Raw genomic sequence first — 17,835 nt, forward strand, 5'->3', positions numbered from 1 at the left:
AGGGATGCTGGGGATGGACTATTCATTAGGGACTGCAGTGACAGGACAAGGGGTAATGGGTTAAAACTTAAACGGGGGAAATTTAGATTGGATATTAAGGAAAAAAATTCTTTACTTTTAGAGTGGTGAGGCACTGGAATGGTTTTTCCCAGGGGGGTTGTGAATGCTCCATCCCTGGCAGTGTTCAAGGCCAGGTTGGATAAAGCCCTGGGTGGTATGGTTTAGTGGGAGATGTCCCTGCTCATGGCAGGGGGGTTGGAACTAGATGATCTTGAGGTCCTTTCCAACCCTCACTAATCTATGATTCTAAATATACAACAGCAAAGGAAGAGTTACTGGATTTTTAGACAAAGAATTGAAGATTGAAGTAGATGCACAGGGGGTCAAAGTTGTGGGTTTTGTTTTGGTGACTGTACTGGTCAAACACAGAATTTCAGAATTTCATGGAGAACAGATAGCCTTTGGTCACCTGTAGGAATGTCAAGCGTGTACATTCACAGTATTAGTCTACAAAACTGTGTTGTATGTTCAAATGCAGCCTCCAGTTATGGTGATAGACCTTAAGTAATTCCATTACTGGCATCCTCCATGTGCTCCAATTTTATTAGTAGTTTAAATAATTGCTTATTAGGAAAGCTTTGGAAAGGATACCATGGCATCATATTACAGAGGGAATGACAGATGAGAAACTTTTTCTTGCAAGACTTCACAAACAGTTTTAATCTTTGCACAATGTTTCTTGGTGCTTCTTGTTACACGTGCCTTTCTCAGTCCTCTTGACTTACTAGTGATTGTTAGAAAAGGTGTGACTCGTAAATTGCCTGATCATGGTATCTCTCATTCAGAGGAGCTGATTTGTCAAGTGATGCTTCCTTTTTTCTCATTTATTTTTCAATACAGAATCCAAGAATACTTTCCCTTGCTTTTGTCCCAACTTTTCACATCTGGAAAAGAAGCTTTGGCAAATGTTTAAGGTCTACAAGATCCTTTTGGGCTTAATATGGTTATTAAACTTATAAGTAATTTTCCATTAAGCCAAGGCCATAGTTTTGCAACAGTGTAACTTTTAAAATACGGGAAATGCATTGCAATTTAGTTTTTAGATAAATGGGAGGATCTTTTTTGGGACAAAAAGTAATGAACTTCCTACCAAACACAAAGCATGATTTCTTAAGGTCTATGACAGATACGAGCAGCAGAGTTAAAAGAATTGTGGCTAGCTAGAATTGTTAATAGAAAACTTACATGGTGTATTGCCTGAGCGAAGGGGCAATGTATCAAATCTTGTTTGTGTGCTTGTCCCAAGTGTAACAAAGCCATATTGATACTTTTAAACAGTTCTGCTGGAAAAGAGAATCCCTGTTGATGAACCTCTAAGTTCAGCCAGACTTGTATGAAAACTGAATTACTGGGATGTAGGGTTTTCCTGTGCATACTTTTTTTCTACTCTTAAGGTCTGAAGAACATTGATCATTGTCCTGGGTTCAGCAGTAGCAGTCATTTTTCTCCTTCTTGATAGCTGGCGCAGTGCTGTGTTTTGACTTTTGGCCTGGGAACAGCACTGATAACACTGATGTTTTTAGTTACCACTCAAATGTTTTAGTCTGACCAAGGACTTTGTGAGTCTCATGCTCTGCCAGGGAGGAGGGGAAGCTGGGAGGAAGCAGAGACAGGACACCTGACCCAAACTAGCCAAAGAGGTATTCCATACCACAGCACGTCATGCCCAGGATGTAGCGGAGAGTTACTCAGAAGAGCTAAGGGACTGCGGGGTTGGACTAGGTATCGGTCGGTGCTTGGTGAGGTGGGGTGGGGCAAGTTATCGGTGGGCTGGCGGTTAGGTGTTATGTTCTCTTCCCTTGTTATTTCCTTTATCATTATTATTATTGGTCATAGCAGTAGTGATTTGTGTTATACCTTAGTTACTAAACTGTTCTTATCTCAACCCGTGGGAGTTGCATTCTTTTCGATTCTCCTCTCCATCCCTCCAGGAGTAGGGGGAGAGCAAGAAAGGGGGGGGAGTGAGTGGATGGGCTGTGTGGCTGGGTTTAAACCACGACAGTCATAAAGCACTCTAGAGTTACTAGCCAAATATGGAAATTGGCATCAAAACTTCAGTTGTGTTTATGGTGAAGTGCTGCCTGTGTTCTACTGTTAAGACTTGTATTTCTAACACAGGATGGATGTAGAGGAAGTGTAGGGATGAATTAGAATTGCCTCTTGGCAAATAGAGAAGTCTGGGAGTATCGTGCTCCCTTGATCCAAGTGTTTGGACAGATCTCATGGTTGCCAGGCCAGGCTGCTGGCCAGTCTTTTTGCTTAAGAAAGAAAACATTTGTTACGTCCTGATTAATTGGTATTATTCCGCATTTTTAGTGATACCTTTCTAAATAAACGTGAATTCTTGATCAAAGGATAGTGTTTGGGTGAATTTAGCTGATTTGTATTAATTGGTGGGGCTTTTTTTTTTGTTTTCAGATTCCAGAATGTTTGAGGGATAGTTATCCCAAACCTGATCAGCCCTGTTACCTGTATGTAATAGGAATGGTGTTAACGACTCCTCTACCTGATGAGCTCAACTTCAGGAGGCGAAAGCTGTATCCTCCTGAGGATACAACAAGATGTTTTGGCATATTGACAGCCAAACCTATACCTCAGGTAATTAATCTAGCTTCTTTCCTTACTCTACATGCCCTACAACCTGTCATTTTCCACTTACTCCCCACCCTCAAACTGAAGAATTGGAAATGTCCTTAAGAACTACTTGATACAAAGTAACCTCCAGAAAATAAGCAGCAATAGCCAAGCAGTCTGGTCGCCACTTCATTTTCTGTCTGTTCTATTTTTGCCAAAATTTTGGTTTACAGTTTTATTTTTTATTATTTTGCAGCGGCAAATTCAAAATGCTCATCCTTTTGTATATGAGGTATGATAGGAGTGGTCTATCAGCTATAGAGGAGGCTACAGTGCTACCTTATTTATGTGAAAGCTATGGTAACAAGTCCTGTCAGCATTCCTGGTCTGCAGCAGAAGAAAAAGTAGTCCATGTTAATTGAAATTGGCACCTCTTGCTTCAGAAAATTTTAATAGAAAAGCATTTACTATGAATGAGATTCAGCTGAGGAATATTTTTTCAAAATATATTTTCTATTGTTCTCAGAAAATGACATTTCAGGAATATTGCTGGTTTTCTTCCACATTTATTCCTTCATAATGGAAAAGGCATTTTTATTTGGTCTTGTAGAAAGGGAAGAGCTGTAAAACACAAGAAGAAGTATTATATATAAAAATTAAAAAATCAGTCATTCTTTAAGCCTTCAAAACCTTATTGATAATTGAAGGTCGTCAAAGGGCCAAATTCTGATCCAGCTTGCTTTGGCAAGTGCTACCTCAGTATCTAAACTAAACAACCACTACTCTGTAAAGGAATCCTACTCTGCATTTTTTTCTTTTGATTTCTTTTTGTGGGTTTTTTTTTTTTTTAATTTAGATTCCTCATTTTCCTGTGTATACTCGCTCTGGAGAGGTTACAATATCTATTGAGCTTAAGAAATCTGATTTTACTCTGTCTCTGCAAATGCTTGAGCTGATAACACGACTCCATCAGTATATTTTTTCGCATATTCTTCGTCTCGAGAAACCTGCACTAGAGTTCAAACCCACAGAAGCTGATTCAGCCTATTGTGTTCTACCTCTTAATGTTGGTAAGAAGAGAGCTCTTGTTGGTTTGTGTTTATATTAAATTTTAAGTGTTAGCTGTAGAAATAATATTGTATGTGGTAACTGACAAATTTTTATACTACATTTTTATTATTTCTTGACAATTCCAAATTAGTTTTAACTTGATTATTTAAGTTGATTTATAGTAGGTTTCAGCTGACTCTGTAGGGGTCTGAAATCATATATATGTCTCCTTGGTAAGTTTTTTAAAATAATCAAGTTATATAGAATAAGGAAGAATATTTGTAATTTACAACTTCTCAGAAAAGTTCAGCCTGGAAAACTCTTCTCTGAATAGTTACGCATTTTCCTTTCTAAGTTGATGACTCCAGCACTTTGGACATTGACTTTAAGTTCATGGAAGACATTGAGAAATCTGAAGCACGTACAGGCATTCCCAGTACACAGTATACAAAAGAAATGCCTTTTATTTTCAAGTTAGAAGATTACCAGGATGCGGTTATCATTCCACGGTGAGTACTGTGTACATACCTCAGGTATGTACCTATTGTATTTATGTAAACACTTATAATATGGGATGTTAGTATCTGCAAGATAATTGCTTGTAAGAAATCGTAGAACGGTTTGGGTTGGAAAGGACCTGAAAGTCATCTAGTTCCAACCACCTGCCATGCAGGGACACTGCCCAGTAGACCAGGTTGCTCAGAGTTCTATCCAACCTGGCTTTGAATACTGCCAGGGATGAGGCATTCACAACTTCCGTGGGCAGCCTGTTCTAGTGTCTCACCCCCCTCACTTTAAAGATTTTTTTCTGTGTATTTAACCTTAATCTCCCCTGTTTTAAGTTTGAACACATTCCCCTTTGTCCTATCACTACAGTCCCTGAGGAAGAATTTTACTATTAATCTGAAGGTATCTGGCAGTGTCTCAAATAATTTAATTTTTTTAATTTATTTTTTTAGTTAATACTTAGTCTAATATAAGATGATTTAAATGTTTAGGGCTTCCAGTATGACCTTTTCATAAGGAAGAGTAGAGTTCGCCACTAAACTTATGTAGTGTTCTGATAAAATGTGACTTCATCTGGAACTGGCCTACCAAAACCAGTTTTAATTTGAACAATTGAGTGGGAGTCCTGTTCTCTGGTTACTGCTTACTCACATCAAAGGCCTGCTGAAGGAAGGTGTGCTGTTGGTAGATGGAAATATTGACAAGTGAAAAAGACCAGTTAAAAAAATAAGTCTTGCTATTGAGTGTTGTTCAGAGGAGAAATCTACGTCATTTTATGTACTGGATATGCAAGGGTTCTCCAGAATTCGTAGGTTTTATGGAGACTTAATTATTCCCTATGTCATGTCTGGCATGATGGGGAAGGAAGAAAATGGACTGACTGGCTTGTGCTTGTACCTAGTGTATTGTAAATAATGGTAATTGTAGAATATATATCAAAGATAAATATTAATATTTTGTTTTGTTAGATTTTTTCTTTTTTTTAAATGTCTTGCCTACCAGTGCTGATGGATACTGTGGTAAAAATGGTTGTGTGAAATAATGGCAACAGACGATCACAGTGTGTAAGAATTACTTCGTGTGATCAGGGTTAGCACTGTACAAGTAGCTCATAGGTGGTGTGAATGAAGCTGTGGTATTTCACCTGTGTGAAGATCTAGCCACAATGCCTAAATGAATATTATTCTGGGGGAGGTGGCAGAGTACCTCATAAAAGAGTACCTTTCTTTTATGACAATTATTAGTTGCCATCTGGTAATGCTCAGGCCTGGGAGAAGCCAAAAAATTTTGACCCTGTTTCATAGATGAAGAAATCTCAGAATTTTAAGTACTTCTGCTTTCAGTCAGCGTAAAAATGGTGGAAATATGTGCTTGTCCATATATCCTACTTGGTTGTAAACTCCTCAGGGGAAGCATAGTATGGTGATTGTAGTGGTACAATTGTAATTGAATTCTTCAGATGAGGTGTGACTATGAATAAGGTAAGATAAGGAAGTTTTCAGTAAATTCTTTTAACCAGCGTGTTCTTCAGTGAAGTTTAGACAACCTCATAATATGACTTTCTTGATTTTTTTCACTCTGAAAAAAAGCTATAAAGACTTCTTAAAAATGTGTTAGAGTCCTTAATAGTGTATTCATTTTATTTAGGGATGTCTGTTTAGCTATTTGAATAGAAGCTTAAAATAATAGATGCAGCTGATCAAGGATTACATAAGCTAATACACAGATGTAAATGCTGAATGTTGATTTAATTTCTTTATTATTTTCCTTTGCATCTTTAGCACCATAGCATTTAATGAACATCAGCAGCCACAATAAAGGGGTTGCAGAATTCTGGCTTTATTTTTCTAACATTCTTGCTGCGTTACAAGAACTGCATCGACCTTGGAAAGCTTGTGAATTTGCCTTACGTATTTGGTATTTTAACTTTATTTAGAGGATGACTTGGTTAAAATACCAGTTTAGATGAGAGGCAGTACAGTCTTCACATGCAGTAGACCTTCATTTCTTCTGATAGCAGTACATGGAAGACTATAGACATTAGAAAGGCAAATTATCAAGTTTAATTGTTAGTTGTTTGGAATTAAGGAATTGCGATTTGCAGCATTACTCTGCAATTGTTGTCTAAAGCTTAATTTTTGCCTTAGATATTGAAGACACAAATTCTGCATTTAGTTCAAATGTTTCTGTTGGGGAAATTTCAGAGGTTATAGATTGACCTTAGCACGCTTCTCATTTAGTGTTTGAGTTGTGTAAACAAATGGGGTTTATAACCAAAAAACCTACCAATCAAAACTCTCAAGTGAGCTATTTAATGGTTTATACCTGACCACATTAGAAAATTTAAGAACTTAGCACAAACTTTACCCTAACTCTATAACATATTAACATATGCCTATTTTTTTTTTATTATTTTTTTTTTAGGTATCGAAATTTTGATCAGCCTCATCGATTCTATGTTGCTGATGTATACACTGACCTTACTCCACTCAGTAAATTCCCTTCTCCTGAATATGAAACTTTTGCTGAATATTATAAAACAAAGTATAATCTTGACCTTACTAATCTCAACCAGCCACTGCTGGATGTGGACCACACATCTTCAAGGTAACAATGGTCATATTTGTGTCTGAGGCTTGTAATTTGACTGTAAAGTGCCCTGGGTTTTTTTAATTACAGGATAAAGCTGAGGGTTTGTGTTTTCCAAAATAATTACCGATATTTTTTCTTAAGAGGTACTTACTAGGCTGTAACAACCGTAACTTGATCCCATTTTTCTTCCAGAGGTAACTGTGCTCTCACTTCACTAAGGTCATCACTTTAGAAAGTTTAGGCTAGTAAGTTCTATTAATTAATTATGTACTTATATTAAAGTATTTTTATGTTGTTTTTAGACTTAATCTTTTGACTCCTCGCCATTTGAATCAGAAGGGGAAGGCACTTCCACTAAGCAGTGCTGAGAAAAGGAAAGCTAAGTGGGAAAGCTTGCAGAATAAGCAGGTAAAATAGAACTATCTAATTGAAGTTGCCTCTCTCTTAACAGTGATCTGACAATTACTTTAACAGGTAAAATTCTTTCCTTCTCTCCTCTTCTCCCCAGATACTGGTTCCAGAGCTCTGTGCTATACATCCTATTCCAGCATCGTTGTGGAGAAAAGCTGTTTGCCTTCCCAGCATACTTTATCGCCTGCACTGCCTTTTGACAGCAGAGGAACTAAGAGCTCAAACAGCCACTGATGCTGGTGTGGGGGTTAAATCACTTCCTGCAGATTTCAGGCATGTATTTTTTCAGTATGTTTTTCAATACGATATCTGACTTCATTGGACAATAAGGTGAAAATTATTACTGCGTTAATTTAAAACTGATACCCTTTTGTTTAACTCATATCACTTTTCAGTGAAACATAGCTTAAAATGACTTTATAAGTGGTGAAGTTAGATACTGCAGTCACGATTCTTTTCAGAAGAATCTAGCTTTTTTTAAACGTGTGTGCATAGAGAATCTTCTTGTCTTGTGGCAATATTTTTTTGTTAACAAAATCAGCATGTATCTTTTCAGATACCCTAACTTGGACTTCGGATGGAAAAAGTCTATTGACAGCAAATCCTTCATCTCTATTCCTAACTCCTCTTTAGCAGAAAATGAAAATTACTGTAAGCACAGCACAATTGTAGTCCCTGAAAATGCTGCACATCAAGGTGCTAATAGAACCTCTTCTGCAGAAAACCATGACCAAATGTCTGTGAGTTACAGAGCACTGCTCAATGAGTCACCCAGTAAACTTCAAATTGATGTCTCGGCAGAACTTGCGGCAATTAATGGTGTTTCTTATAATAAAAATCTTGCCAATGGCAATTGTGATTTAGTTAACAGAGACTTTTGCCAAGGAAATCAGCTGAATTACTGCAGGCAGGAAATACCTGTACAACCAACTACCTCATATCCTGTTCAGAATTTATACAGCAGTGAGAACCAGCCCAAGCCCAGCAATGAATGTACTCTACTGAGTAATAAATACCTTGATGGAAATGCTAACAGATCTACCTCAGATGAATGCCTCAAAATGGCAGTGACCACCAGTACTTCAAAAGCTATTAATCTTTCAAAAGACACAGCAGATTCTGAAATGAACCCTTCCAATGGGTACTCGTCAAAAACTCTTGGTCCTAATCCTGGTCTCATCCTTCAAGCTTTGACTCTTTCAAATGCTAGTGATGGATTTAATCTGGAGCGGCTAGAAATGCTTGGTGATTCATTTTTAAAGCATGCCATCACTACGTACTTGTTTTGCACTTACCCTGATGCTCATGAGGGACGGCTGTCATATATGAGAAGCAAAAAAGTAAGTAGTAACAATCCAGTGATGGTATGTAAAAGGCACATTGTAACCAGCCATATGCATAAGAATTTTGCTAGAAGATTGAATGGCAACAGGTTGATTTAATTCCACCCCTTTGCCAGTTATACATTGGGTAGTATGCATATAAGAATAAAAATACTGGACTATAGGATTAATGTTGCCATAACTGTGATTGATTGAAACTGTTCTCTGCAGTTCATTTTGAAATCTAGACCAGTTTATTACCAGCCTAAGAAAGGGTAGGACTGAATAAAAGTTCTAGGTTAGCAATGATAATTGATGGACTGAACACTAGAGCTGTATTGAGTTTCCTTAACAGAAGTGCTTGAATGAAGGGTTGAGTTAGCAGCACAGAGCCTTAGGTTGTAGCTTTATTTGACTGTTCCTTTGTTTCCTCAATAAGTTACTTTTGTTGAAAACTTTTACTGTGATCTTACAGGAATGCTAAAAATAAATCAACAGCACAAAAAAAAACTTACAGAAGTGTTGCATCAAAACGTTTGAAAGTATTTTAAAGTAAATGTAAGCAGTACAGAGTAGAGTCTTCAGTTCTGCTGCTGTTTTTAAATTCTGGAATAATCAATCATGCAGAAGTGTTCTGATTTTTTCTTTTCCCCCACATAATGTGATAACTTGAATTCAATGCTGAGGATTTGATTGTCTGTCTCTGATAATAGTTTAATTCTCAGTGATGTATTTTGAGTAGTTTAATCTTGGAATATAAGGAGAGCTAAATAAATTGCACAGTTCAAGTAAAGGAAGTGATTGAATATTCAAGTTCAAACTTCAAGACTTTAAAAACAAACATGGAAAGTATGTTTAGAATGAGAAATGAAGCTCAGAAGTTGATAGTTAAAATGTAAAAGGAAATATGTTTGTATGTGAGTGCTTTTTTTTCCCTCTTAAAATATTTAAAAGAATTTTAGAGTCTATGAAAACAACATCTGTGTTATGACTTAATAAGATTTGTTATATGGAACTGTTTTAACATTTTTGACTGCCAAGGTATAGGTGAATCTACCCATAATAACAATAATTTTTCATTCCAAATCTAGCCTGAATGTTGATCATTAATAATGGTAATTAATGACACTCATACAGGTCATTTTTACTGTTATTTTAAGAGAAGCAATAATTTTGCTTTGCAAATAGGATTTAATCTATCAGATTTCTTTAATTGAATCTAATGTGCTTTTAGCCTTAAAAAAATAAAATTAAAATAATCTATTTTAAGAAAGCTGAAATGCCTTTTGAGATCTAGACAAAAATGCATGGTGGTACAAGATCTGGCTTGATATGTAAACTCGTTTTGCTCCTTTTGCATTTTAACCTAAATTTATGTATGTCCAGAGGTTTATGAGAATGTGTTTTTCTTGAAGGTCAGCAACTGTAACTTGTATCGCCTTGGAAAAAAGAAAGGACTGCCTAGTCGTATGGTGGTATCAATTTTTGATCCCCCGGTCAATTGGCTTCCTCCTGGTTACATAGTAAACCAGGATAAGAGCAACACTGATAAATGGGAGAAGGATGAAGTGGTAAGACTTGATTTAACTATGCTGAGGAGTAACTATTAACGTGTCTTTATTCTCTCACCCCTACCTCCTTCTAACCCCCAGATATTTTGCTAAAAAAGTAAATTTGTATCTTTGTTTCTTTTCTAAAACTTCACCTTAACTTATGGAAAATTAGAGGAAAACTGATCCGGAATAGAACCTGGAGTAAGGAAAATTACTGAACATTATCCAATAATGAGTGTGTATATTAATGGAAAAGTAGAGAAGAAAAAATGTTTTGTAGTTAGCGTACTCTCAGTTTTTCTGAAATAAATGAGTTCACCTTCATAGAATGTATGAAAGGGAGTTTGTTTTCATAGTGCTGAGAATGAAGATTGGAACTGGCTTGAGAAAATGGTCAGTATTGGTTGCTGTTAGCTTAAACCATGGGTATGGCTGAGGGCTACTTCGCATCCAAAATACAATGCTGGGTTAGCCACCCTCACTATCTAAAGCTTCAAAATGACAAATCTTAATTAGGAACAGTTCCAATTATTTTCTGACTAAACTCATTCAATGTTGATAGTAGAAGTGTGTGTGCAAGAAATATCACTGATCACAGCAGTCAGTAATGTAATCTTTAAGTGTTTCGAGAATAGTTTGGAGGTGGAGGAAGGAGGTGGAGGTTTGTTTCTTTTTTTTTCTTTTTCCCAAATCTGAAGACCACACTCGATTGTAGAACCACCAGAGGGCACATGAGAGGACTGTTAGTTAGATGTACTGTGCAAATAAATGTTTATTTCAGAATAAACCAACCTGATTATTGTGGTTCTGTGTGTGCCAAGATTTCCGTTTCAAAGAGACTTGCTGCTGTACCTTTCTAAAAGTAAGACAGTATATTTGGGACAGGAGTTAACCATTGTTTTTTAGAAACTTCCGGTTCACCATAACATTTTAGTGGCCTCTTTCTCCTTGCTAGTCATTGTTTATTTGTGAATAAAATACACAATTTCAGACCAAAATGCAGACTGTGGTGCAATTAAGTAGTACGGGGGTTTGTGCCAAGTAGATATTTTGCTTTCTTGCATATAATTTTCATTCTCCATCCATGGGCTGATGGACTATAACTGAGGCTAGAAAAACTCATATTATTATGACAAACTATTACAAAAACATCCTAGTTGGATGTTGGTATTTTTGTGTTACCAGGCTTTATTAAGTGGAAGGATCTTCCTCTGTTCATTTGATCAGATAGCTTATGTCCAAAAAGCATGAAAGAAGCACTTGGATGTATTTAGCTTGTAAGTGGCCATAACTAACTCAAAATCAATCGGGTATTCTTTAAGAAAAGGTTTGTTTTTCTGAGGTTCATTGTTGATTAATTTTTTTAAATACTGTCTGATGAAAATAATGACCTGTCAGACTTGCTTCCTGGCTCCTTTAGCTACTGTTCATTCTCATCACTTAGATTTTTATTACTTTTTTTTATACATGAAGCAATGTGCAAACAATGTTAGGGTAGTTTATGTAGCTGTTCTGCTAATTAAAATTAATTTAATTTTAAGAAAATTGTGAATGAAATTGTAGTAAGAAATTTATCACTTGTTAAATCTTTGTGAAAGCTGACAGCAGTCTGTTTTGAATCATCTAGCTAGACATGTCTCAGTGTATTTTTTTTCAGTGACATATATGACAGGTGGTATGTAACAAGAAAAAAATCGGTACTAGTTCTAATTGGGACTGGTTAAATTAGTCTTACTTTGAGCATTATACTTCTAGTATCTGAAACAACTATGTCAAATCAAATTTTGCTATCTCTTTCTGATCAATTAAATCTATGGAAATCTCAGCTGTGTATATGTGAGATGGGTAATTACAGCAGCAGAAATTCTTTTGGCAAATGTCTAAACTGAATTTCTGTACCCACTTTCTCCCCCCCTCCCCCGCCCCAATCTCACTAAGCCTGCTCTGTCCTGATGAAGAATGCTGTGATCTGATCCTTAGCTGGTTTCAAGTGCTGCCTAGTGCACCTTACAGCTGCCACCCATCCACGCATCTAGAGAGTTGTGCATTTGGCCCAGAGGGAGAGGTCCCCCATGGTAGCATCTGGTTCACAGATACGCAAGATTAAGTGTCTGAGACCTATAATATGACATACATAGATACGAGCTGTTTCACTTGATTCAAAATGGTGTTGGCTTTCAGGACCCAATCCAGAAAAGCACTTTGAATCTGATCTTGCTTCTATCAAATTAAGTGGCAGAATTCCCACTGACATCAGTGATGCTGGTTTGAGTCTGTGAATGGTCCTTTTGATGTTAGGAAGACTACTTGTGCATTTAGCTAATATGTTTTAAGTGCTCCCCTGGATTGGGGCCATGGCGAATTATACAGCATTGTATAGCTTGGGCATATCTGTGTTCAATTTATAATTTACATCAGTCCATACCAGTTTGCTCAATATGAGTAGGGAAGAGACATGAGACATCATTAGTTTTGCTGGTGTGGATATGTCTGTATTAGAAAATTGGTGACAACTTTAACTTGATTAGTCAAGGCTATAAGTACAGCCTGAAACAACACAAAACTTTAAGCCAGTATTTACTTGTTAACGGATTAATACTATTTGCCTTTGCATCTACTTCATGATTTCATGAATATGTTAATACTCAGTTTAAAAACTGCTTTTACATTTTTAGACTTGCCATATTGAAATCCTGGTGATATTAAATGAATGGAAAACTGTAGAGATAGCACATTTGTTAAAATTGAGAATTTTATAAATATAAAATTTTATAAATAAACTTGCACTGTGGTTCTTGCAGAAGAAAAAGAATTGTTCTATAATCTACTACATGATAAGCAGCCAGGTCACTTCTTGAATCCCCAGCCTATGCAGTGATGAAGACAGTGACACACATAAACATTAGGTTCTTGCCAGCTAACTGGTATTAGACTTCCGGTTTTGATCTGTAATAAATGATACACTAAAGTCACTTTCTACCAGTTTGCCAAGTAGACTGAATTAATTAACAGCAAACTGTGTTTGAGAACATAGAGAAAGGTATTTTGCTGGTTCAGGTGATTATTATTGAAGAACTAGGGTAAAGAAGTTCTTACAGTTTTTACATGGAATGCATTTTCCAATTATGAGTCCAGAAACTGAGATTATCTTGATTATGACTGTAGCAAGTCCTGCAAGTCCCTTAGTATTTGCCATAGAAGGATGTATAAAGAATCTTCAGAATTGCTTTGGGTCAACCTTTGTAATAGCCTGACTTAGCAGCTGGAGAGAAGGATGCACCCCAAAAATGTTCCTTGTACTTCTCCAGATTTTGTTAATATAGAATTCCTTTGTTTACTTGGTATACAAGTGTATAATGTTTAGTGGATTTAGTTAATCCTAGGTGCACCGTATTCTAGTATAAGCACAAGTTTCTATTAAATGCTGCATGTTATATGTAGAATATATGCTATTATAGGTTAGTAATAAAGGGTTTGTATTCTAAGGCAGTTATTCTAGTCTTAGAATGCTAGTGTAAATTCAGGTTGTATTGTGCATCTGATCAGACAACATAATTAGAAACATGAAAAAAAAATCAGTCATTGTTAGCAGACACTACTCAAATCCCACACTTCTGACAGTTCTGGAATAAAAGTTTCTCATTTCCCTCTTTGGTACCATATTTTTTGTGTTCTTTCATAGACAAAGGAGAACTTGTTGGCTAATGGCAAAATTGATAATTATGAAAATAATGAAGAGGATCAAAACCTAATGTGGAGGTTACCCAAGGAAGAAACGGACTTTGAAGATGATTTTCTGGAGTATGATCAGGAGCATATCAAATTCATTGATAATATGTTAATGGGATCAGGGGCCTTTGTGAAGAAAATTTCACTCTCTCACTTTTCAGCCACTGATTCAAACTATGAATGGAAAACACCCAAGAAGTCTTCCCTGGGTAATGTTCAATTTTCATCAGATTTTGATGATTTTGACTATAGCTCGTGGGATGCTATGTGCTATCTGGATCCTAGCAAAGCTGTTGAAGAGGATGATTTTGTAGTGGGCTTCTGGAATCCATCAGAAGAAAACTGTGGTGTTGATGCGGGAAAACAGTCTATCTCGTATGACTTGCATACAGAGCAGTGTATTGCTGACAAAAGCATTGCAGACTGTGTGGAAGCCCTGTTGGGCTGCTATCTGACCAGCTGTGGTGAAAGAGCTGCTCAGCTTTTCCTGTGTTCACTGGGGCTGAAGGTGCTCCCTGTAATTAAAAAGACTGATTGGGAAGGCACTTTGTGTGCAACCAGACAGAATTGTAACAGCAAGCAGAAGAATCTTTCATCAGACTCTATTTCTGCCTCTGTACCTAATTCAGAGCCTTCTTTGTATAAAGACCTAGAGTATGGTTGTTTGAAGATTCCACCAAGGTGTATGTTTGATCACCCAGATGCTGAAAAAACCCTAAATCACCTTATTTCTGGTTTTGAAAACTTCGAGAAGAAAATAAACTACAGTTTTAAGAACAAGGCTTATCTTCTTCAGGCGTTTACTCATGCCTCATACCATTATAATACCATTACTGGTAAGTAGTCTTAAATGAGTTGAGGTTTTCCCCATATTGTAAATACAGGAGAAGCAGTATATGATGTGTTCCCATACATAGATTTTTTTTAGACAACATGTTTCTTTAAAAAGACAATAGTCTCTGAACATTAAGTCTTTGAAAATACTATCTTGCTCTTTATTTCAGGAGGGGGATATGTGTTGAAGCTGTATTTCAGTGATTATTCATATTTTGATTTGATGTAGATAGAAGATTTACTGAAGTATTAAATTTTGGGAAAGAGCAGCATTTTTCATCTTGGCTGTATCACTAGTTGCATGTGACTGACATTAGATCCTTATTTAGCTGAAATAAGTTCTTGTAGAACTCTGGAAAATTGCAGTGTACTTCTAGAAGTAGCAATCATGTTTTGCAAATAAGTTTAGCAAATTTGTCCATAATTTAATCCCAAGAATATTACCCTTTGACCATACTTCTGAAGATTAAAACTAGACTATACAACTTGACTGACTAAATCAGGCAAAATATTAATTTCAGGCTAACTGCTTAATGTTTCTCTACATGCTCTCATAGAAGATTCTACAGCAGCACAAATCTGTATTTCTGTGATCTTCTTGAATTACTTTTGCTTATACCAGTTAGCCTAGTATTTGTTCATTCTAAAACTTTAAATATTTTGCTATTATAATATACAATTAAAAACAAACTATGATAAATTCCAACCCTGTTAGAAGTGAATGGCAAATTCTTGTGCAGTCAGCAGTCTGAATTCTTCCCCAAAGTGAATTGGTTCTTTATACCAAGGAGTAAGAAAGCTCTGCTTTAATTAAAGAAATTGTTTTGACAGTGTTAGTACATTGAAAACCAGTTCACACTGTACACTGGAATGCTCCTTTAGCTTTTTATTCTAGGTAATACTACCGGCTGTGTATTACTTTTCACAAATATTTCACAAAACATATAGAAGGTAGATAATCCCTTTACACACATATACATGCATACTAGCAGAAAACTTGAGGCATAGTGTCTAGCTGAAATTGTGTTGTTGGGTCCAGAAGTTTTGGTTCCATTTCTTTTTACCAAATAAGGCAGCTATGAACTACTGTTGCTTGTAACTCCTTGTGTTAAGGAGTAGGTGGTAATCAACATCTTGCAGTATCTTAGGTACAGATGCTATAAAAACAGCTTGGTATTAGCCATTTCACTCTCATGTTACTTTTGTAGTAATTGTGTTCCTTCCTTTCTATCTACCCATACTTGTTTGTTTTTAAGGCTGCTCTTTGCTTTTGTTTATATTCTAAATATAGATTTGCATAGCTCTCCATTCCTGTCCCCTGCCAATTTTCTGAACAGCCAATGCTTGGCAATTTTAGTTTCCAGTTTAAAAGACCCATTCTTAATGGGAATCTTAGTTCAATGCTTTTTGAGAAATTTAAGTGTGTGGTGAATTAGATGAAAAATCTGGGATTGTATATTCCTCCTGCTTTTGAGGCATTGTTTTCTTATGATTATTTTTTTGAGGCTTAACTGTTACCATTTTCAGATCAGCTTGCTAGTGGAATCCCTTAATTTTACTTTTTTTTGCTCTTGGTGTAGTGGTGAAGATTTTGAGTAAAAGCATTAATTGATTATAAACACAAATGGTTTGCTAGCCTGACAAATTAATATTTAGTTTAAAAATGTCTATTATTAGATGTAACTTCTGTTTTTTCTGGGTTTTTTTTAATAGAATTCAATAACTGATCTCTCTGAAAACAAAGATACCTGTTTTTAAAAAACAGATTGTCTCATCTGAGAATTGGCTAGTTTGTGGAATTTAAATGGCATTGTACCAGACCTGTTACCCAGAATGGCCTGGAAAGAATGTGTGTGTTAAACTTAATTGTGGTGTTGTACATTCTTTTATTTCCAATGCTTTAAGATTGTTACCAGCGCTTAGAATTCCTGGGAGATGCAATTCTGGACTACCTCATAACCAAGCACCTTTATGAAGACCCACGGCAACACTCTCCAGGAGTTCTTACTGACCTGCGATCTGCTCTAGTCAATAATACCATTTTTGCATCATTAGCTGTTAAGTATGACTACCACAAGTACTTCAAAGCTGTCTCTCCTGAACTATTTCATGTTATTGATGACTTTGTGCAGTTTCAAATGGAAAAGAATGAAATGCAAGGAATGGATTCTGAGGTTAGTGGAAGTAGAAGAAATGTGTTCAGTATCTGATTTGAAACATGCTACTGGATTTCTTAGTGATGGACATTTTTGTATTACTTTAGATTTATGCACACAGCAACCAAAGAAGCAGGCTCCCAGTAACAAAGCATACAGTATGCAAATTAAAATACAGTCTTTAGAAAGTATAAAGTAAGAACATTCATAAAATAATTGACAACTGTTTGACTCTAGATTTTTGTGACACTTGATTTCAGTCACTATTTTGCTTTTGTGTTATTGTTAGAACAATATGTGGGCAGGGAGGAGCAGGACCACTTAGCCTGGAAGCTACTACTATATCGTAAAATCATGACAAAGAGTTAATAAGTCATATAACACTGACTTAGTATAGGATATCCATGCAACATCATGAGCAATACTACCTTCGGACTATGTGGACATTATTTAATGTAGCACACTGAGAGAGGTTTCCACCGTTTTTCTTTTGACCGTTTTTGCTGGAGCAGGTTTTATTGCACTGTGCTCAAGTATGTGTGACATGCTTCTCAAGGCTTTATATCTGCTAGCCAGGGAAACATTGCATGCATCTTTCAAATAAACCACTTGAAAGATAGTTTAACTGAAGACCTGCAAGCACAGATCCTATCTGTGCTATGCAGGAAGAAAGCTAATGAAAATGAACATCTATTTTCTGGAGATCTATTAGTCTAAAACTAATTCATTTAGATAAGCTGCTCAGAAAATGTATGAGAGCAGGGGTCTTGTGAGTCAAATTCTAATCAGGGTCCTGGAAGAGATGGACTTTCTCATTATCCTTTCTTTAGAAGTGTTATCCAGTGCATAACCCTCATAGTTTGTCTTCTGAAAAACTGTGACCAATCTCTTGGAAAGTATTCTATCTGAGAATACTTCAGCACTAAACAAACATGTTATCTTTGTCTTTAGTAATTTCTTCTTTTTGCTACACAACTTAGCTTGGCAATCAAAATACTTCTGTTACAAATGTGTTTTTACAGCCCTTGCACTGTGTTGCTGAGTGAA

The 17,835-nt window shown here is 36.3% G+C and overlaps 1 protein-coding gene across 1 annotated transcript in view; it reads left to right on the forward strand.

Annotated features, from left to right (window-relative positions):
* Positions 1–17,835, forward strand: part of DICER1 (dicer 1, ribonuclease III) — a 45,137-nt gene that overhangs the window by 17,332 nt on the left and 9,970 nt on the right. Inside the window, 10 exon segments of the mRNA XM_065685520.1 lie at positions 2,479–2,658; positions 3,491–3,704; positions 4,040–4,193; positions 6,616–6,798; positions 7,086–7,191; positions 7,292–7,467; positions 7,751–8,534; positions 9,932–10,087; positions 13,752–14,634; positions 16,538–16,806. Of these exon segments, the coding sequence (XP_065541592.1) occupies positions 2,479–2,658; positions 3,491–3,704; positions 4,040–4,193; positions 6,616–6,798; positions 7,086–7,191; positions 7,292–7,467; positions 7,751–8,534; positions 9,932–10,087; positions 13,752–14,634; positions 16,538–16,806 (3,105 nt within the window).

This window comes from Lathamus discolor, chromosome 6, assembly GCF_037157495.1.
Source record: "Lathamus discolor isolate bLatDis1 chromosome 6, bLatDis1.hap1, whole genome shotgun sequence".
Lineage (NCBI taxonomy): Eukaryota > Metazoa > Chordata > Aves > Psittaciformes > Psittacidae > Lathamus > Lathamus discolor.